Below are 23,454 nucleotides of genomic sequence, written 5' to 3' on the forward strand. Positions count from 1 at the left end.
ATGGCAAAAGCATTTGCTTGGATCGCGATAGGAACTGTTTTCAGTCTGGGCACTCAGATGAGTGTGACCAGTTTCGCGAAGAGGCCTTGGTTGGGCTGTGTTTACTGGTGTTGTCGTCCTCCCCCTCCCCTCTTTTCTCCCTCTCTTCTTTCCACAGTTACTGCAGTTGTTGAGTATTTCTGAATTTATATATATTCTGTTCCTGCACTCTTTATTAAAAATGTATTTACTGTAGATACAGTAGTTCGAAAGTTTGATTTTGAAAGTGCTCCTTGAAACAACCACACCATCTTTTTCCAGAGCCTGTATTTCTCCTGAGGTTACCTGTGGGTTTTTCTTTGTATCCCAAACAATTCTTCTGGCAGTTGTGGCTGAAATCTTTCTTGGTCTACCTGACCTTGGCTTGGTATCAAGAGATCCCCGAATTTTCCACTCTTTAATAAGTGATTGAACAGTACTGACTGGCATTTTCAAGACTTTGGATATCTTTTTATATCCTTTTCCATCTTTATAAAGTTCCATTACCTTGTTACGCAGGTATTTTAACAGTTCTTTTCTGCTCCCCATAGCTCAGTATCTAGCCTGCTCAGTGCATCCACGTGAGCGCTAACAAACTCATTGACTATTTATACACAGACACTAATTGCAATTTAAAAAGCCACAGGTGTGGGAAATTAACCTTTAATTGCCATTTAAACCTGTGTGTGTCACCTTGTGTGTCTGTAACAAGGCCAAACATTCAAGGGTGTGTAAACTTTTGATCAGGGCAATTTGGGTGATTTCTGTTATCATTATGATTTAAAAAGGAGCCAAACAACTATGTGATAATAAATTGCTTCATATGATCACTATCCTTAAATAAAAGACAGATTTTTTGCATGATCAGTCATATTTTCAAAATCAATACCAAAATTTCACAATTTCTGCCAGGGTATGCAAACTTTTGAGCACAACTGTATATACAGTACTGTGCAAAAGTCTTAGGCACATAAGATATTTCACAAAAGCATTTGTCTTAAGATGTTATTTAAATCTTCAGCTTTAGTGTGTCAATAGGAAATATAAATGTTAGACTCCCAAACATTACTTTTGCAAATAGAAAAGATTAGAATAGAAGAACAGGGAGCCCTGCAACAGATATCATGGCCCCCACAAAGCCCCCCACTGAGCATCGTGTCAGTCTGAGATTACATAAAGAGACAGAAACAACTGAGACAGCCTAAATAGATAGAAGAACTGTGGTGAATTCTCCAAGAAGCTTGGAACATCCTATCTGCCAACAACCAAGAAAAACTGTGTGTGTGTGTGTGTGTGTGTGTGTGTGTGTGTGTGTGTGTATATATACTGTATCAGAATCAGAATGATCTTCATTGCCAAGTATGCTTACACATACAAGGAATTTGTCTTGGTGACAGGAGCTTCCAGTACACAACAATACAAAACAGCAACAAGACTTTTAAAAAAGAATTAAAATTGAATAAAAAATAGATCAGTATTGAAAAGAAAAAAGTATATACAGAATACACAAAAGACAATATGTGTATATATATATATATATATATATATATATATATATATATATATATATATATATATATACCTACTGTATATCACAGTAATCTAGAGGAGTGAATCAACTGGCGGTCCGTCACATAATACACGTGTGCACAGCAGATTTAGATAAAGGCATTTCTGTGAGTCATCTGTGTCATCTGTCCTAAATTGACTATAGAGTTCATATTGACTGATTTCAGTATAAGTGCTCATGACATTCCGGCTCATGTCATTGTTATGGCAACAGTAAGGGAGCGTCTTGCTTGAGCAGTCTGGATCCTGCTGTTAGCAGAGATTCATGTTTCCTTAACAGCACAGTGGGAAATGAGAAAGATTTTACAGCCAGTGAAGCCGAATGCTCATTAGCGCCTGATGTGCAGGTCTTGTGTAATTTGGGTGAATCTGAAATTATTGAAAATTCTTCCAATTATTTTTGTGATTGTTTATTTTTATTTTTTTGTCTTCAAAAGCAGGAATAATTTGTCAATTTGTCCATATTTGCTTTTTGTCTTTTTTGATGGCTCTGTCCTCCCTAAAATTCTGCAAACTTTATCAGGAGCCAGATTTTCCATTGCTGCACCACTCTTAATTTATCATCCCTGTAAAGGGGGATATGGGTGGAGAGGAAGTGGCTTGTTTTCACTGGGAACTCTGGAAGTTTGGGACGGAGTGGACTCATTCCAACTGGTTGTAATATTGTGCTTGTGTGAGTGTACGTGTAATTTTAGCACTCACTTTGGTTTGTTCTTATTATGGCATAGTGACTTTTATCCGATGATCAAGCTCATGATACCACCACATGATTGTTCCATAACCTCTCCTACCAAACCTGGGGATAAAAACATAATATAAATTGACAACAGCAACAACAACCACAATGGTAGACATTGTTTTAAACACAAAGGTCAATCTATTTATTGGCCAGCAAAATAGGGGTAGTACCATGATGCAAACGTCTAAATCTGACCACCTTATCTGATAAGAAATGAATGACACCTTAATGACAACAAAAAGTCCCAAAGGAAATTATACACATTCCTCCCTGTAACAATACTATGCGGGCAGGCAGCACCACAAATATTACTAGCTGCAGGGAACATTCAGTATGTACTGTAGCTGTCTCTCGACAAGATGGTGTTTTTCCTCCTCTTATCTCCATACAATGTCACGCAATTTCCTTGAAACAGAAGTAAGACAGAAATAATGCGAGAAAAACAGAATTCATGCCAGTGCATTGTCATGATGTCACACCTTTGCCCTCTCTGCACGCAACGGATAATAATTTCTGCATAATGTTCTGATGCTTTTGTAAGATCTGTTGAATCATTTGATCAAAATCCAAAAAACTGAATGTGTTTAGGTATACAGATATGTGTGCATGCATGTTATTTTAATATACAATTAAGTGTTGCAAAATACAAATATATATAAACAGTTATAAAGAACAATAGAACTGGGGTTGCAAACACTATGTAACTAAGTAACTATTCACAGATAACTATATACAGATACCTCTCTCTCTCTCTCTCTCTCTCTATATATATATATGTATACACACACATGCACACACACATTAAGTTATTTAGTTTGTTATACACTGTTTGCAACCTCTAAAACTATTGTTCGTTATGTATAACTGTTTGCAACATTTAGTAAAAAAAAAATAAATAATAATAATATAGTATGGAGATATATATATGATATATATACATTATACATCCACATTTTGTGTTATAAAATCAAATTCTGTAGTTACTGAGTTATTTTTCAAGTAAATATACATGTCTTTGCAGAAATTTCTTTATGAATGTCATTCTGTTTATCCTTTATTTCAGTTATTGGCTACTGTCAGAAATCTTTTCAGAATGTTTTCCCTTCAGTCTCTTTAGCAAATAAATACCCACAAACCTGTCCAACAGAGCCAGATAAGCCTTTTTTATTATAGTATTATTTATTTATTTATTATTATTTATTTTATTTATTTAGCTTTAAAGTGATTGTTGAGGTTTGGGCTTCATAAAAATAAATCACACAGAGCTTTCTTGAAATTCTCCTTTAATGTTTTTCTCATTTATACAACTTACCATACAAACTAACAATTAAATATACAGTATATCCTTACTAATTTTATCCACAAGTGCTTCATATATGTAACAGACTGTCATCTGATTGCACCAGAATAATAAATCATCCTTTATTCAGAGCTATTGTTGTTTGTCTAGATACTTTAGAAAGTTACATACCTGAAGAAATTCATCTGTAACATGTAAGAAAATGTGGAGGATAAGCATCATGACTTGCTTTCCAAGAATATTAATGATTTTTTCTCTTCCTACTCTTCCTGATAAAGAAAAAAAAATCATCTTAAACAACATGTCCTCCATCTTGAAGGCATTGCGTGATTCTTCAGGCTGGTGCCGCTCATGCATGACCGTCCGTCATCATTAACTGCTTATGAAAACACTGCCATTGTGTCTCGTATCAGGAAGACAGAACTTATCTTTGAGCACTGGGTGACCTCTGACCTCTTGCAAGAGGGCTGGATAAATAAAGGAGGTGAAGAGTGGAACCCCACTGACATGTTATAACTACATTTGTTCAGGATGGATTACAAACAGATTGCTATTCAGCACCTTATACCCGACACTTTTGATATAGTCGGCAAAGCAGGTATAAGGAACTAAACAGGATGCAACAGCATGTCTTTTCCATGGCTTTGCAAAGAAAAACAAAATAAAATAAAAGTCTGAGAGACCTCAAGGCCATTTTGTTTAAAAAACATCACATTAATCAGGTTAAAACATCATGAATTTTTTCTAATTTTATGAGATCTGGTTATTACTTCTTTTGTAGTTGTTTACAAGTTTATTTGTTTGTATATATGTATTTTAATTTTACTATATAACCTTTCCAAAAATTGCATGCCTGCTTTGTCGTACTGTACAACAGCTTCAATAATATCCATTTACTGGTTTTTGAGGCGGTCAGAGGAATAAGGGTACTTGACATATCCTTCAGTGTAACATGCTAGATTCCATCTAAAACCATTTTAAACAGTATTTTGCTAGTTGTCTTATAATTATTTTGAATGAATCTTTCAAGACCTCATATTAATTGAGAGACTACAAGGAATATTTTCATTTTCAAAAATGATTTTCATACACCACAGGACCATTTAAAGGAATATTTTTTCAATACAAGTTAAGCTCATTAATCAGCATTTGTGGCATAATATTGATTAACACAAAAAGAAAACTGTTTATTAAAAAAAGAGGTTACAGTAAGGCACTTACAATGGAAGTGAATGGAGCCAGTCAATAAACTCTAAAACACATACCATTTTAAAAATATATCTACAAGATATAAACGTTATACTGTATGTGTTAACATGATTTTAATGTAATAAAATCACTTACTGAAATTATCTGTCTTAAGTTAAATCCAATACAAGTTATACAGGGTTTCATTGTCATTAGCAACAGTTCTAATACTGGATATAACTTTACACAAATAAGGTTCGTAAATGATTTTATCACACTAAAATCTTGTTAACATGTATACTGTTTATGTTTCATGGCTATACTTTTGAAACAGTGTGCATTTTAGCATTTATGGACTGGCACCATTTACTTCCATTGCAAGTGCCTTATAGTAACTGTGATTTTTGCTTCTTTTTTTAATAAATAAGGGATGAGTCAAAATAATTTTTTGCAGAAATCAACATTATTTCGCAAATGCTGTAATTTGATCTTAGCTTGTTCTGACCCCAGAATATTAGGTGCAGGTAAAAGGTTAAAAGTGGTTAATAAATAAATAAATAAATAAGATTGAAAGAAATGGTGACCAGTCACAGCACCTAAAATATTCACTTGCCCTGATACATATATATAACATTTTAATCTACAATCTTGATGTTTATGCTATCTGTAAACCACCTATAAAAATGAAGCCAAGTGGAGAAATTTCATGTAATTTAACTCTAGTCATAAATTGGATGTGGCCCCTTTAAAATTTCTGCAACACTGGCTTTCCTGTACTCTCTTGTGTTAGAAACAGGATAAGCATGTATTATGCAAGGTTTTGTTCATCAGTACAGATTTATTTGGGTAAATTCCAAATTTTACACATAATGCTGATTAATTGCATTATATGTGTGTTCACAAGTGTCATATGTTAAAATGTATTGTTTGTTATGGGTTATTTTTGAAGGATGCATATGGATTGCATGTGTGGAGTTTGACCACGTTTGGCATACATGCAAGGAACTGGGTATGTAAAGAGTTAAAGTTGCATTAAGTAGTAAAGATATTGTTCAGTTATGCAATACACTGACCAATTCTTTCTGGAAAAATTAGATGATCACTTATTATTTAGCAATAATATTTCACCAGTTTCAAAGTCACGGCTATTATGACTTGCTTTACATGTCATCATTTGATTTGGTTTACTCTCCCATGATTTTTGGTGTGTTTCCAACCCACTGTTTATGTTAAAAACAAGAAGTTCTTCTTTTAAAAACAGCAAACCCACAGTGGGCAGAGCACGCCAGCATTTGTGTGGGCTTAAATTCAAGCGCAGTCATGCGGTTGGTCACGTACCACCATGTGGATTCACGCACATTCTCCCCAAAGAGCCCATTTCAGATGTCCACTTCAAACTTTCCCTCAACAGAGAACCGAAAGAAAAGAAACAAAAAGAATGAAAATCCGACATGGGTGACAGTTAAGAATTCCGGGGGGAAAAGTGTCTAGTGTCAGGAAGAGGGAGACGCCTTCACAGACTAGTGACTATGCTTTGGCAAGAGCCTCCACAACAGTTGGCTAGACAAAAAAGCAGCAGAACAGCCTGATAGAGCATGCTGTACTTCTATTGGTTGTTAATTTGTGGGGTCTTGTGGAGTTTAGGATACTTCAAAAACTCATTAGCATTGTCTGCCTTTTCCATCGCTTTAGTATGTTTTTGAGCTTTTGTAGAGGGGAGAATGGGAAGGGTTTTATAATTTCCTGGGAAACTGTGGTTTGAGGAGAGTGTAGGGTCAGGACTGTTATTGTGTTGTAATGAGGGAAACAGGGCTGTACACAGCAGCAGGGTGATGCTCTGGGCTAAACTCACTGACACCCTCACAACAACAAGTAATTTGCATGGGGAAACAATAAGGAAGCTGGGATGAATACAAAAATTCTGCTTGAGAGAAATCCAAGAGACAAAGAGGCAAAATCAGATAGTGCGATAAATTCAACAAATATCATTTTGAAAAGTTCAAGTCACATACAGTGGGGTCCAAAAGTCTGAGACCGCACTGAAAAACTGGTACCTTTTTCATTTAAACCTGGAAAGAAACATAACATTTTAAGATTTCGCAAAAAACGAAGTAATGACGCAAAGTGGAGAGGAAATATTTTAGGTTTGGCACTATTTCTAGGTCACTAATCAAGTGTAAGCAGATTTGTGACAATGTTAAAGGGATAATTCAACCAAAAAATTCTCTAATAATTTACTCACCCTCATGATGTGTATGACTTTTTCCTACAGCAGAACACAAATGAAGGTATTTAGAAGAATATATAAGCTCTTTTGGTATTTACATTGCAAGCAAATGGTGGCCAGAACTTTGAAGCACCAAAAAGGACTTAAAGGGAGCTTAAAAGTAATCCTTACAACTCCAATGGTTCAATCCGTGTCTTCTGAAGTGATAGGTGTGGGTGAGAAACAGATCAATATTGAAGTCCTTTTAATACTATAAATTCTCCTCCCTGCCCAGTAGGTGGCGACTTAAACGAAGCATGCGAGTCACCAAAAACAGAAGAAAGTGAAAGTGGAGATTGATAGTGATAAAGGACTTAAATATTTTTGCTAAAAAGGTTTAGCAAAAACTTGTGGCATACATGCCAGCTTGAGTGCATGCTGCCAATAAAGGAAAAGGGGATATACCAAATACAAAGACATTCTGAAAGGGACATTTTTTAATTCAACCCTTCACTTAGTTGTTCTACTGACAATATAATTTATTCTGAAAATGTATTAAATTATAAAAATGCAAACTGAAAGCATTTTCATCAGTGGTCTCAGGCTTTTAGACCCCACTGTATTTAAAAATAAATATATAAAAACACTTTAATTTCTACATGGCACATTAAAAGCTTCAGCATTCTCAGACTGGTTCATTTACCTTAGTAAACACACAGAACATACTTAGGACATTCCACAAATAAAAGGCTCTACTTAATCAGCTAAACCATCAACAACACAAAAAGAAAAAACTTTAATCTTTGAGCAGGCAGCTCTAGTTGTGTCTGATGTCACCTCATAAGATAAAGTGCCTGTGCGTGACTGCAGCACACAACTCAACGCCATGGTGATTCCTCCAGAAGACAGAAGATAAGCCGGCCCCAAGCACACACCTTTTTTCCAAATGAGCACAAAGTCATGACAAAACCTCTGCAGGCAATCTAATTTCTGTGCTCAAACACTAGAGTTTTGGGCTGTTCGTGGCCATTGTATATGGGACGTTCTTACAAATGCAACTCAAAAACACATTTAGTGTGAGCTAATGTATCTTAGTTTATAAGGTCATTGAATAGATGTCAGGTTTTTCCATTTTCTAATTATTGCAGGAATAGGTCACTACTTCACTCAAAGAAACTCCACTAAAATATGTGCAATTATCAGGATGCATTTAGCACTCTCATGCTAAATGCCTTAATGTAAGTCATAACAAATCTTATCTTGCAAAATATGTTAAGGGTTACAGACTATATATATATAGTACTGTGCAAAAGTTTTAGGCACTTGTGAAAAATGTTGCATAGTGAGTTTTCATTTATCACTTAATGTCATACAAAGTTCAGTAAACATAAAAAAAGCTAAATCAATATTCGGTGTGACCACCTTTGCCTTTGAAACAGCACCAATTCTCCTTGGTACACCTGGACACAGTTTTACTTGGTTGTTGGCAGATAGGATGTTCCAAGTTTCTTGGAGAATTCACCACAGTTCTTCTATCTATTTAGGCTGTCTCAATTGCTTCTGTCTCTTTATGTAATCTCAGACTGACATGATGTTCTGTGGGGAGCTTTGTGGGGGCCATGACATATGTTGCAGGGCTCCCTGTTCTTCTATTCTAATCATTTCTATTTGCAAAAGTAATGTTTGTAAGTCTAACATTTATATTAAGTTGATTAATATTAATACATTAAATTCGAATACAAAAAAAAAAAAAAATGATAATAATAATAATTGTTGTTGTTATTATCATTATTACTTAAAACGAGTTACATTAACTTAACTAAATTATTAAATGAAATGAATTGAAATTTCCCAGATTCAGTTATTGTTTGAGTGCGTGCTGGCATGAAGCGGTTTGTGGGATTTTTCTCATTACATATCCGCTCGCACGCGATCATGAGCTCGGCTGGGTCCTCTAGCCTGGGCCACTACATCAGTTTATTTATTGCCTCTGCAGGTGTTTGTGTGTGTGTGTGTGTGTGTGTGTGTGTGTGTGTGTGTGTGTGTGTGTGTTTTAAGCTGTTGTTTGCTTTACCGCAGGTGCTGCATGCCACCGAGTTTGGAGACAAATAATTAAATTAAATTAAATAATTAATAAATAATTAGTAATTGATTAAATAAATAATAAATAATATACATAGGCCTTATTAATAAGCAGACTGGCCATAAATGTGGCTTTTTTATCATCTTGATCAACACGATTGATCAAAGTTATAGGCAAATATCATGGCATTTCATGATGCATGGAATGCTATTGAATCTACATGATGCATGGAATCTATTGTGATCATAGATTGAGATCGAGATTGATATTGTGATCATTTTCTTCACAGTTAAGCTTACAGCATAAATGAGCATCAAGGAAATAACATAGCAAGATTTACTTTTATTATTATTATTTTTTTTTTTTATGTGTAGGCTACCACTTAATTAGCCTAGAAATTGCACTTTTATGTTGAAAATACAACAATAAAATTGTTTTAAAGGGTCGTTTTAAATATATATATATATATATATATATATATATATATATATATATATATATATATATATATATATATATATTTCACATTTGTGCTTCCAAGCTTATTTTTACTGTTCTTAAATCAGAAGTAACCAACTAGTCGTCAGTTAAAACTTCGTGCAGTGAACAAAAGTAAAAATAAACAAATAATAATAATTATTAATAGCACTATCACTGACCGTCACAATAACAGAAGCATAGCAATAATGCACATCACATTAATAAATTATTGAAATTGTTACACACTATTTACATGTCTAGAAGCATAGCCTTTCAAACACATAATTAATATTTAGCTTCATATTTTATCCGTATTGTTTAATTTGTAGTTATTGTATTCTTTCTAAAACCCTATGTGTACCTGCTGTTCAGTGCTGGCTGCAGTTTTTCTCCGGGATCAATAAAGTCTGATGATCTGGTTTGATATGATCTGTTCTGTGTGTAGAAGTGTTCGCGCGCTGTCCGTGGTACTGAAGACTCGAGTGCTAAGATGCCGCTGGTCTCATTAATAATTTGTTATGAGAATTTCTACTTTTCAATTCATGTTCATATGCAATAGATATTTAAAAAGTCATGTTTACGATTTGTTTTTAATTATAAATTAAATAAACAAACCTCGAAATAGTCTCAATCTTTTGAATTTGGCTTATAATATTACTAAATATGAATCGAATTTCAAAGATCACTCACTCGGAACACATTTATTTTGCCCTGTAAACAGGTCAAGAACAAATTGTAATTGTACAACTTCTTGGTGCAAAACAAAACAAACAAAAACAAACAAAAAAACCTTGATTCCATCATGATAGGTCATTCATATCAAACATTGTGACATTCCTCCTTTAGGGAAAATAAATATGCATTTTATATGGGGAATAAGTGTTTATTTAAAATAAAATACCTTATTTTATATCTAATTAAAATATAATAACAAAGAAGATGCAGTTATACTTACAAACTATTGTTTAGGTAAAATCCCCGCGCGGCATCCCAGTTACAAATCGAAATACAAAATAAGGGCTACAAAGTTTGTATGCCTAATCACAAAATAATAAATATTACGCAATATTGTTCTTAAATTATTGGGCATCATACACTTTTGCGCTGGCTGGGAATGGGGTCCTCCTGGTGGCAACAGGTGGAAACAAAATCTCCAGAAACTACACTTATTGTCTCAGTGCAGTCAAACATTTGTTACTTTAAAGATCATTTTCGATGCATTGCCTCATTAAACAGCATCATTCTCTAATGAGCTCTTATTAACCTACAGGCACATTTGTGAAGCAAACACGAGAAAACACACACACACAGAGAGAGAGAGAGAGAGAGAGAGAGAGAGAGAGAGAGAGAGAGAGAGAGAGAGAGAGAGTGAGTGAGTGAGTGAGTGAGTGAGTGAGAGAGAGAGAGAGAGAGAGAGAGAGAGAGAGAGAGAGAGAGAGAGAGAGAAATCAGAACAAAAATCTTCTCGTTCCAGAGTTCAAAACAAATACTTATTTTGTTTAATGAAAATATGAATTCCCATTCATCTGACAGGACAGGCAAAGAGATAGACAGACGGCAAATGTGTCTTTGTATATCATTTAAAGATACAAAATCTTCTCATTACAGGGTTAAAACCGAATACATGTTTTGTTCAGAGAAAATGTAATTTCTAAATAATTCCCCTTCATCTGACAACTAAGAAAGGCATATTTTGTAAAGGAGATAGATATACTGTATATGTCTCTAATCTTTCATTTAAAGGCTCTTTGAAACATTTTGCATTTACCTGATTATTATTATTAATAGTAGTAGTAGCCTAGTTGTAGTAGGAGTAGTTAAAATAATTTAAATATCTATTGTATGTAGCAGCTGCAATTGCTATACAATTTTTCTGCTATGTGATCACAAATATAGGCTAATTATATACAGGTGCATCTCAATAAATTAGAATGTTGTGTAAAAGTTCATTTATTTCAGTAATTCAACTCAAATTGTGAAACTCGTGTATTAAATAAATTCAATGCACACAGACTGAAGTAGTTTAAGTCTTTGGTTCTTTTAATTGTGATGATTTTGGCTCACATTTAACAAAAACCCACCAATTCACTATCTCAACAAATTAGAATATGGTGACATGCCAATCAGCTAATCAACTCAAAACACCTGCAAAGGTTTCCTGAGCCTTCAAAATGGTCTCTCAGTTTAGTTCACTAGGCTACACAATCATGGGGAAGACTGCTGATCTGACAGTTGTCCAGAAGACAATCATTGACACCCTTCACAAGGAGGGTAAGCCACAAACATTAATTGCCAAAGAAGCTGGCTGTTCACAGAGTGCTGTATCCAAGCATGTTAACAGAAAGTTGAGTGGAAGGAAAAACTGTGGAAGAAAAAGATGCACAACCAACCGAGAGAACCGCAGCCTTATGATTGTCAAGCAAAATCGATTCAAGAATTTGGGTGAACTTCACAAGGAATGGACTGAGGCTGGGGTCAAGGCATCAAGAGCCACCACACACAGATGTGTCAAGGAATTTGGCTACAGTTGTCGTATTCCTCTTGTTAAGCCACTCCTGAACCACAGACAACATCAGAGGCATCTTACCTGGGCTAAGGAGAAGAAGAACTGGACTGTTGCCCAGTGGTCCAAAGTCCTCTTTTCAGATGAGAGCAAGTTTTGTATTTCATTTGGAAACCAAGGTCCTAGAGTCTGGAGGAAGGGTGGAGAAGCTCATAGCCCAAGTTGCTTGAAGTCCAGTGTTAAGTTTCCACAGTCTGTGATGATTTGGGGTGCAATGTCATCTGCTGGTGTTGGTCCATTGTGTTTTTTGAAAACCAAAGTCACTGCACTCGTTTACCAAGAAATTTTGGAGCACTTCATGCTTCCTTCTGCTGACCAGCTTTTTAAAGATGCTGATTTCATTTTCCAGCAGGATTTGGCACCTGCCCACACTGCCAAAAGCACCAAAAGTTGGTTAAATGACCATGGTGTTGGTGTGCTTGACTGGCCAGCAAACTCACCAGACCTGAACCCCATAGAGAATCTATGGGGTATTGTCAAGAGGAAAATGAGAAACAAGAGACCAAAAAATGCAGATGAGCTGAAGGCCACTGTCAAAGAAACCTGGGCATCCATACCACCTCAGCAGTGCCACAAACTGATCACCTCCATGCCACGCCGAATTGAGGCAGTAATTAAAGCAAAAGGAGCCCCTACCAAGTATTGAGTACATATACAGTAAATGAACATACTTTCCAGAAGGCCAACAATTCACTAAAAATGTTTTTTTTATTGGTCTTATGATGTATTCTAATTTGTTGAGATAGTGAATTGGTGGGTTTTTGTTAAATGTGAGCCAAAATCATCACAATTAAAAGAACCAAAGACTTAAACTACTTCAGTCTGTGTGCATTGAATTTATTTAATACACGAGTTTCACAATTTGAGTTGAATTACTGAAATAAATGAACTTTTCCACGACATTCTAATTTATTGAGATGCACCTGTAGAAGCTATAATTAATTTACCTTTCACATTTCAGAGCGAGAGAGAGAGAGGAGAGTGTGTGTGTGTGTGTGTGTGTGTGTGTGTGTGTGTGTGTGTGTATGTAAAGGAGGAGACTCCTGATGTCATTTAATCGTGGATAAATTCTTGTATATATTCACTTCACTCTGCACCGGCTAGTTCAACACTTCAAACTCATGATTTCATATGAATCACTCAGACACGCCGCCTATGCTGAAAACTTTTCAACTGAAAGTCTCGAATCATTCATTCTGACACGGATAAACGACAGGTATTTTTTTAATGTAACTTTTTATTAGCTCATGCTGAATCTGCATTTATTAATTAATTAATTTATTTATTTTTATTATTATTTTTTTGTCTTCTAAATATATTGATGGTGGCTGTCCTTGCAGGTCCATGATGGATTTACTGGCACTTCTGGGTGTTTTTAGTCAGAGTGCTTTATTATCGCTGCTGGCATGTTTAATGCTCATGCTCTTCTGGTGGCGATCTTGTCAGCGGCAGTTACCGGGTCCGTTTCCGTGGCCGTTAATCGGTAACGCCGCTCAGCTCGGCAATTCGCCTCACTTTTACTTCACCCAGATGGCTCAGAAATACGGCGACGTGTTTCAGATCAAACTGGGCAGTCGAACTGTGGTGGTTCTGAACGGGGAAGCGATCAAAGAGGCGTTGATCAAAAAAGCCGTCGATTTTGCCGGCAGACCCGATTTCGCGTCGTTCCGATTCGTGTCCGGGGGGAAAAGTATGGCGTTCGGAAACTACAGCCAGTGGTGGAAAGTACATCGCAAGGTCGCTCACAGCACCGTGAGAACCTTCTCCACGGCCAACATCCACACCAAGCAGACGTTTGAGAAGCACATCGTGAGTGAGATCGGAGAGCTGATTCATCTGTTTCTGAACAAAACTCGCGAGGAGAAATACTTCGAGCCGCACAGTTATCTGGTGGTGTCGGTGGCGAACATCATGAGCGCCGTGTGCTTCGGAAACCGATACTCGTATGATGATGCAGAGTTTAAGCAGGTGGTGGGGAGAAATGATCAGTTCACGAAGACAGTTGGAGCTGGAAGCATCGTGGATGTGATGCCCTGGCTGCAGTACTTCCCAAATCCGATCAAAACTCTCTTTGAGCAGTTTAAAGAGTTCAACAAGGAGTTTAATGAGTTCATTCATTCCAAAGTGGATGAGCACCGCAAGACAATTTCGTTGAGCGTCATCCGTGATATGACCGACGCATTCATCTTTGCTCTGGATAAAGGTTTGTCCGGGGGCCCGGGGGTCTTCCTGGATAAAGAGTTTGTGCCACCGACCATGGGAGACATTTTTGGGGCTAGTCAAGACACTCTATCGACAGCTCTGCAGTGGATAATTCTGTTACTGATCAGGTAAATGCTTGGTGTCATAAACAAAATATCAGCCACATATTTCAAAACGCTGTCAGCATTTATTCATTAACATTTCTTTCTTCCGTGGGAAAATAACATGAACTAATTACTGCAATGTTTACATTGTAAGACTGCCAAACTCCAAAAAGCACAATGAAATACTCAAAATCTTCACTATAAAAAAAACATTGGCAAAAATTGGCTTTATTGGCATGTAGCCTATGGTTCCATGAGAACCTTTAACATGGAATATTATTGCACAAAAGTTTCTTTGTAGTTGTAGGTTTTAGACTATAAAAAAGTAAAAAAAAGTAAAAAAAAAATAATATATATATATCTATAGAGAGAGAGAGAGAGAGAGAGAGAGCTTTTAAAGGAAAATTCTGGTTTAGTTAAGATCAACAGACAGCATTTGTGGCATAATGTTGATTACCACAAATCTGATTTAGGCTTTTTGCAAAAATCTTGGTTGACAGTGAGGCACTTACAATGGAAGTGAATGGGGCCAATCAGAAAGTGTTTCAAAGGTATAGCCACAAAACATAACAGCATGAGTGTTGACATGATTTTAGTGAGACAAAATCGCTTATCTTCTCTGTGTAAAGTTATATCCAATTGTACAACTTTGTTGCTATGACGTAACATTATAAACCCTGTAATCCTGCACAAATGATGATTTAATCAACTTTATAGCTCAAATAATACAAGTTTTCAGAGAGAAAAAAACATGTAAGTGCTTTAAATAAATTAAATAAGTTTCACATTTCTGTCTTTAAACCCTCTTCAAACTGGCTTAATTCACTTCCATTGTAAGTGACTCACTGTAGCTTTTTTTTTTTTTCCCAAGGAGGAAATACATTTTTGTGGTAATAAACATTGTCACAAATGTTGTCGTTTGAGCTTAACTTGTATTAAACACTGGATATTCCTTTAAGAACTTCACTGAAAGTTTCTTTGAGGAGACAGAAATGGTTGTTCTATGGCATCGCTGCAAAAAACCCTTTTTGCACCTCTTATTTTTAACAGTGAAGTCATATAGTTTTGTTAGGTAAACATAAAAATATTTAAGTCATTGTTTGCTGAAAATATCCCCTCCTCCATGGCTCTCTTGATGTCAGTCTTGTCACACATTGTTTCTCACAACTTTCCTGACGATCAAGTTTTGATTTGAACGCAAGTGAAAATTTGACAGTGAAGGGGAAGATATTCAGTGAATAATGACAAACATTTCAGTCTGCTCATCACACACAGCTTTTATGTTCCTTTTATTTGACTTATACACAGGCTCATGTAGAATGTTTGTGCATTAATTTCTGCAACACCCATCATCCATAAAATCATGATCATCCCCTGCCCCTTACGTATTTGTTTATTAAATATTTAACCTAATTTGATAATGCTTTTAGAAGTCTTTATTTTTTTTATTATTTTATTATTTTTCTCCCAGTTTGGAATGCCCAATTCCCAATGTGCTTTTAATGGTCGCGTAGTGATTCGCCTCAATCCGGGTGGCGGAGGACGAATCCCTGTTGCCTCCACGTCTGAGACCGTCAACCCATGCATCTTATCACGTGTCTTGTTGAGCGCGTTGCCACGGAGACGTAGCACATGTGGAGGCTTCACGCCATCTATCGCGGCACCCACACTCAACTCACCACGCGCCCCACCGAGAACGAACCACATTATAGCGACCACGAGGAGGTTACCACATGTGACTCTACCCTCCCTAGCAACCAGGCCAATTTGGTTGCTTAGGAGACCTGGCTGGAGTCACTCAGCATGCCCTGGGATTCAAACTAGCAAACTAGCAAACTCCAGGGGTGGTAGCCAGCGTCTTTTACCACTGAGCTGGGTAGCTCAGTGGTAAGAGACGCTGGCTACCACCCCTGGAGTTTGCTAGTTCGCTAGTTCGAATCCTGGCCACTTTTATAAGTCATTAAGACTGTAGTACTCTCAACTCAGTTTAACACATTTCACAATGTTCAAATCCATTCTGCAGAAATCCACAGATTTTCCAACAGATTTAGCACAGAAAAATGGCAAATAATAATAATAAAAAAAGGTCAGGGCCTGCTTATATCGTCCTTTTTTTAAATTGCCAGTAAAATCACCATGCACTTTCATTGCATGGAAAAGAGCAGCGTGAACACTCTGCAATGTACTGTATCTCATTTTATGTTCCATGGAAGAAAGAAAACAATATGGGTTTGGATGACATAATGACGAGTAAATGATGACAGCAATGCGAGGAACAGGATACAACTAACAGAATGTGCACTAGAGACAGAGAGATCTCAACAACACAGAACTCTTTTGAAGTAGGAACCAGTGGAGCTGTGCTTGTGGGTTATGTAACTTTCCCGTGCAGATCTTGGCAGTGAATAAGAAGGGCAGGTTATAGCAAAACAAAATGAAATTTGACCCACTAACACTTTTAAACATGTAGGCCACTGTATGAAAGATAAAGAGCACAATGGCTGCTTCATTTAGGCTACCTTTTTATTTATAAATAGGAGTGATATAGCAAGTAATAACTTGCATTGCATTTAAATCATCTACCACACATAATGTTGATTATTTCTTCTGTTATTCTAATTTGCAACAATCTCATTTTCAATGTTTGGTTGCAGCTGTCAATATTATGGTGTGTTCAAATGTTTTTCACTTACATTGTAGGTATCCAGAAGTTCAGAAACGTCTGCAAGAGGATGTCGACCGAGTGGTGGATCGCAGTCGCCTTCCAACCATTGCAGACCAGCCCCATCTTCCGTACATCATGGCCTTCATCTACGAGGTCATGCGATTCACCTCGTTCATCCCCGTAACAATTCCCCACAGCACGACCACAGATACGTCCATCAATGGCTATCCCATCCCCAAAGACACAGTCATTTTCGTCAACCAATGGTCTTTGAACCATGACCCGACCAAATGGGATCAGCCAGAGGAATTCAATCCACAGCGCTTCCTGGACGAGGATGGAGCTCTCAACAAGGACGTAACCACCAATGTGCTGATTTTCTCTGTAGGGAAGCGCAGGTGCATTGGAGAGGACTTGTCTAAAATCCAGCTCTTCCTCTCTACCTCGTTACTAGTCCATCAGTGTAATTTCACAGTAGATAGGACTCCCAGTATGGACTATATGTATGGGCTTACACTTAAGCCAAAAGCATTCAAAATGGCTGTCACGCTCCGTGACAATGCAGAACTTCTGGAGAACTTGGCAGGAGAATCTCAAACTCCTACACAAAAGAGACAAAGACCTCAAGTTTGAAGTGAAATCAAAGCACACAGTTAAAAGACTAAAACCGTGCCAAATGAAGGTGGCTAAGAAAACAAACACTGAAGAAAATGTCAAAGCACAGCTGAATACCAGCATGTGTGAATAAATATCAAGATATTTATAGACATCATGCTCAGGCAAAAAACAAAAAAACAAACAAAAAACAAACAAACAAAAAATTCTTTACCAGAATGAGCTACAGAAAAGCATTTGTTCATCAAAATGTCATTACATGATGCACTGATTTACTGTATATTCAACAAGAGTAGCAAAGCAGAACCTATACAACGAGTCCAGTCAGTTCTCACTGACATTATATGGTAGTTTATTCTATTAAAAAAAATTAATAGCATCCATGTTTGATTTACAAGATTATTGAGACATTTAGAAACTTAGCATTATTCAGATAAGAGATGTGTTTTGCAGTGAGGCCAAAAGAATTAGAATTGAAGGTAGTGCTTACAAAAATTGCATGGTTAAAGTCAATGTGAAATTTTGTTTGCAACCCATTTTGCTTCCGTAATTTGGCATATTTCTGAGCGAAAAAGGATATTAATCATGAAAAAAAAATCTATGGCGGGACTTGATCCATCAAGAATTTACTATATTGTGAGAAGTGTGGCATATCAGAATAAAGCCAGGTGTTTGGAGAGGAAGGGTTGAAAATTAAGAGGATTCATGATGTCAACCAGAAAGTAGAGATGTTGCAAGTTTTTACATTTTTGTAAAAGGTTACAAAGACAAACTGTTTTGTATTTGGAATGGCATGCACTGGTTTCACAGAATCACGTTACTATACCTACATTTTTGCAAAATAATTTTTACATGGCTCATTGTACGTATCGCAGCATTTTACTGGTGAAATGTCCACTAGAGGCGCTGCAACAACAATGACTTTTATTCACTTTCACACAAATCATGAGTTAAATGGCAGATGATCATTTATTAAGCATTTACTTTTCACCCTGTTCCTCACACAATGCTATCTTATGACTGTGAGACCAGAGATCCAAGTGTGGAGGCAAACAAGACTGTATTTAGTAAACTCAGCAGAGCTGGGGAAACCCGGCACCGACTGCAGCAGGGCGATGGAGAGTGTGTTCGTAGGCTTGTGTGCATCATGGTAGTGTGGAGAGCAGAGTCGATGTAGGGCGAGGAGAAGAATCAGATACAGTTGAAGTCAGAAGTTTACATACACCTTAGCCAAACATATTTAAACTCAGTTTTTCAAAATTCCTGACATTTAATGTTAGAAAACATTCCCAGTCTTAGGTCAGTTAGGATCACTACTTTAAGAATGTGAAATGTCAGAGTAACAGCAGAGAGAATAATATTTTTCAGCTTTTATTTCTTTCATCACATTCCCAGTGGGTCAGTCATTTACATACACTTTGTTAGTATTTGGTATCATTGCCTTTAAATTGTTTAACTTGGGTCAAATATTTTGGGTAGCCTTCCACAAGCTTCTCACAATAAGTTGCTGGAATTCTGGCCCATTCCTCCAGACAGAACTGGTGTAACTGAATCATGTTTGAATTCCTCCTTGCTCACAAATGCTTTTTCAGTTCTGCACACAAATTTCCTATCGAATTGAGGTCAGGGCTTTGTGATGGCCACTCCAATACCTTGACTTTGTTGTCCTTAAGCCATTTTGCCACAACTTTGGAGGTATGCTTGGGGTCATTGTCCATTTGGAAGACCCATTTGCGACCGAGCTTTAACTTCCTGGCTGATGTCCTGAGATGTTGCTTCACTATTTTGTGAAGTGCACAGTCCCTCCTGCAGCAAAGCACCCCCACAACATGATGCTGCCACCCCCATGCTTCATGGTTGGGATGGTGATCTTCAGCTTGCAAGCCTCACCCTTTTTCCTCCAAACATAACGATGGACATTATGGCCAAACAGTTCAATTTTTGTTTCATCAGACCAGAGGACATTTCTCCAAGATCGTTGTCCCCATGTGCACTAGCAAACTCTAGTCTGTTTTTTTTTTATGGCGGTTTTGGAGCAATGGCTTAATCCTTGCTGACCAGCTTTTCAGGTTATTTCAATATAGGACTCGTTTTACTGTGGATATAGATACTTGTATACCGGTTTCCTCCAGCATCTTCACAAGGTTTTTTGCTGTTGTTCTGGGATTGATTTGCACTTTTTAAACCAAACTACATTCATCTCTAGGAGACCGAATGTATCTCCTTCCTGAGTGGTATGATGGCTGCGTAGTCCCATGGTGTTTATACTTGGGTACTGTTGTTTGTACAGATGAATGTGGTACCTTTAGGTGTTTAGAAATTGCTCCCAAGGATGAACCAGACTTGTGGAGGTCCACAATTTTTTTTCTGAGGTCTTGCTGATTTTTTTTTACTTTTGAGTTTGAAGGTAGGCCTTAAAATACATCCACAGGTACACCTTCCTATTGACTCCAATTAGCCTATCAGAAGCTAATTGGCTTGACATCATTTTCTGGAATTGTACAAGCTGCTTAAAGGCACAGTTAACTTAGTGTATGTAAACTTCTGACACACTGGAATTGTGATATAGTCCATTAAAAGTGAAACAATCTGTCTGTAAACAATTGTTGGAAAAATTACTAGTGTCATGCACAAAGTAGATGTCCTAAACGACTTGCCAGAACTATAGTTTGCTAACATGAAATCTGTGGATTTGTTAAAAAATGAGTTTTAATGACTTCAACCTAAGTGTATGTAAACTTCTGACTTCAACTGTATCAGTGCACCTGACAGGAAGGTAAGCACATTTTAGGCGCACAGGCAGGGACTGGCAACCAGTTCGGAAAACATGAAACAAGACCGACTAGGGCAGAGAGAGCGAGGTGAGTAAAGGCCGAAACTTCACGCAAGTACGCAAATGCAGACACGAGCACTTGGACAACACATGGCCAACGTGTGGTCCCGTTGTACATACATTACATGCGCTCTGGCATTGCTCTGGCAGTTACAAACCTCAGACCACAAGAGGGCAATAGATAATAAAAATAATTTTTTAGGCGTGACCATGAAACCGGTGCTGTGTCCAAAACCAGTATTTTATAGATCCATGTCCGAAACCAGGAAAATGTTGCCTTCGGAGGCAGGATGAAAATAAGGTGCTTTTCAAACTGTTTGGAGACCAGTTCCTTAAGCGTTCCATTAATTCAAAACAGCTGTCAGTTAAGCCATACTGATTAGGCAGCAAGTCAGCTGCCTACGTATTTGGATGCAGCCCAGATGTGGTAGATGAGTCGATAGTTGAGAAGTGGGGAGAGACACGGAGCAAAAACAAGATCGCTTGAATGGACTGTGGACAAATGTCATATATATTTTTTTAGAAAAGATTCAACTCAAATTGCTGCCCGAGTCCGCCATGACAGTTGTTGATTGAAAGAAGAAAATCCACTCTAGGGTCCCTTGCGGCAATGCTGAGAATGCAGCATGTACTTGTGTTGGGTTATGAATTGAGCGTTGACACATTTCACAACACAACAACATGTGAAATCATGCTTGCGTAGCAAGGTGCTTCTGCATTCACGTACTTATGTTTGGGCTTTAACTCAACACACAACAACAATCTAGCAAAGAACACAAAACAGAGCGGAGCAAATATAGGCAGAAAGCAAATCACAATCAGGTGCTGCTTGCTTGCAGAAAGTGGAATAAACAGTGTCACCATGGAAACAACCAGCATCCCATGAGGAAGCTGATTCCATGAGCCGAGCGACACCTGACACACATGAGAAGAAATGTAAACACAGGAGGAACAACCCCACGGACTCACCGACCATGACAATGACATCAAAACACTTTGACGATAGTGCATGACTTGTGCACTATACATGTTTGCCTCAGAAATTGCATTTTTAATTTTTTTTTATTTAAAACTCAATAGAGCATAACCTTAAAAAAACTTTTAAAAATGTACTCGCTTTTAGCGCCACACAGTGGATAGCCACGTTCAAGAGACTGCAATATTATGTAGTGCTTATGTAGTGCTTGATAATGTAGGACCTCAGGTTAAACCTGCCTGCGTGTCTCTACAGTAATTAAGACCAAATATGTGCATTAAAAACAGTAAATTGTGTCGATTTTAATTTTACTTTGACAAACATAGTTCTTTTTGGAATGTACAGATACAGTGACAGCTATGTCACCACTCTGTTATTACTTTTAAATGACTGCAACACAAGTTTATTTTTCTTTAGCTGTTTTTGAGGGTACTTTAGTTCGAACTAGCCCTGTGCTGCATTGATAACATCACTATATGATGCTCATCAAATGAGAAATTTGTACATTATAATCTTGCAACACTTTACACATTGTTCCTCTTTAATTATTATGCTCCTTAAAAGTGTTTCCTGATTCTCAATTCACCTTTACTGAGGTCTGTGCATTGTTATTATAGACTTCTTAGCATTAATCTATAATTAACAAATAACAAAGGTGGGTTTTACACAGTCCACTTCCATTGTGTTCCCTTAATCTCCCTCCCAATCAAACATTGTCTAGATAATTTTGCAGCCTGAGTGGTGCAAGTCACAAGAATTCTTTGGATGGTGAAACTATTGTGGGCATATTTCTATTTTTTGAGTTGAATGTGATATTTCATACACTACCGGTCAAAAGTTTTGAAACACTTGACTGAAATGTTTCTCATGATCTCAAAAATCTTTTGATCTGAAGGCGTATGCTTAAATGTTTGAAATTAGTTTTGTAGACAAAAATATAATTGTGCCACCATATTAATTTATTTAATTATAAAACTAAACTTTAATTAAAAATAGAAAGTTTTTGAAATGGATGACTTGGACCAAATAATAAAGAAAAGCAGCCAATAAGTGTCCAACATAGATGAGAACTCCTTCAATACTGTTTAAAAAGCATCCCAGGGTGATACCTCAAGAAGTTGGTTGAGAAAATGTCAAGAGTACATGTCTGCAAATTATAGGCAAAGGGTGACTACTTTGAAGATGCTAAAATATAACACAGTTTTGATATATTTAGGATTTTTAGTCACAACATAATTCCCATAGTTCCATTTATGTAATTTTTATTACTATTATTCTAAAATGTGAAAAACAATTATAATAAAGAATGAGTAAGTGTTTCAAAACTTTTGACCAGTAGTGTATAATATGGCACATGAAATCACCTGAGCAGACAGGAAATACATTTTGCATCCCTTGGGTCCCTTCTAAGGGATTCATGAAGGGGAATTACAGGGTTTGTTAACTAACATATATATATATATATATATGTTTTTGCTTCCTTCTACAAACTGCTGCTGTAATTGTGATGTTTGATCTGTTGTAATATATTTTTGAACTGTAATCACATTAGATGTTTATAGATGTTTGATCTATTTTTAGATCAACATTATATGTGCAAAACGATTGATATATGTTTGTAACTGAATAGATGATATTTAGATCCCATGTTGTTATACAAACATAAAATTATATTTTTCTACTTCATATAAGCTTTGACATTTGGCTGCTGTGTGAATTCTAAACTGCATACAGTTTACATCTTATGGCTAATAAAGCTATTCTTTGTTTATCAGTAAAAAAAAAAAAAAAAAAACTCCTTCCCTACTTTAAAGGCTTAAATACGCAGAGAAAGCTGGAAGTAAGCCATTTGAAGCTTGATGAAGACTGCACTGTTTGAGAATCCAAACCTAGCCCTACATAGCAACTTTGAT

At 36.8% G+C, this 23,454-nt stretch overlaps 1 protein-coding gene across 1 annotated transcript; it reads left to right on the top strand.

The window, feature by feature from the left end:
- Positions 1–13,225: 13,225 nt before the first annotated feature.
- On the top strand, positions 13,226–22,866 carry LOC127414411 (cytochrome P450 1B1-like). Its single transcript, XM_051652420.1, has 3 exons — positions 13,226–13,362; positions 13,487–14,476; positions 17,153–22,866. Exons 1-3 carry the CDS (start codon positions 13,268–13,270, stop codon positions 17,748–17,750), a joined length of 1,683 nt encoding a protein of 560 aa, XP_051508380.1. The 5' UTR covers positions 13,226–13,267; the 3' UTR covers positions 17,751–22,866.
- The last annotated feature ends 588 nt before the right edge of the window (positions 22,867–23,454 follow it).

Source organism: Myxocyprinus asiaticus, chromosome 23, assembly GCF_019703515.2.
Source record: "Myxocyprinus asiaticus isolate MX2 ecotype Aquarium Trade chromosome 23, UBuf_Myxa_2, whole genome shotgun sequence".
NCBI classification, from domain to species: Eukaryota; Metazoa; Chordata; class Actinopteri; order Cypriniformes; family Catostomidae; genus Myxocyprinus; species Myxocyprinus asiaticus.

Bases quoted from the DNA above. Each gene is read 5' to 3' on its own strand.
- LOC127414411 (XM_051652420.1), top strand. From the start codon at position 13,268: ATGATTTCATATGAATCACTCAGACACGCCGCCTATGCTGAAAACTTT. The intron at 13,363-13,486 runs GTATTTTTTTAA...CTGTCCTTGCAG, and splicing joins CTGACACGGATAAACGACAG to GTCCATGATGGATTTACTGG. The intron at 14,477-17,152 runs GTAAATGCTTGG...CTTACATTGTAG, and splicing joins ATAATTCTGTTACTGATCAG to GTATCCAGAAGTTCAGAAAC.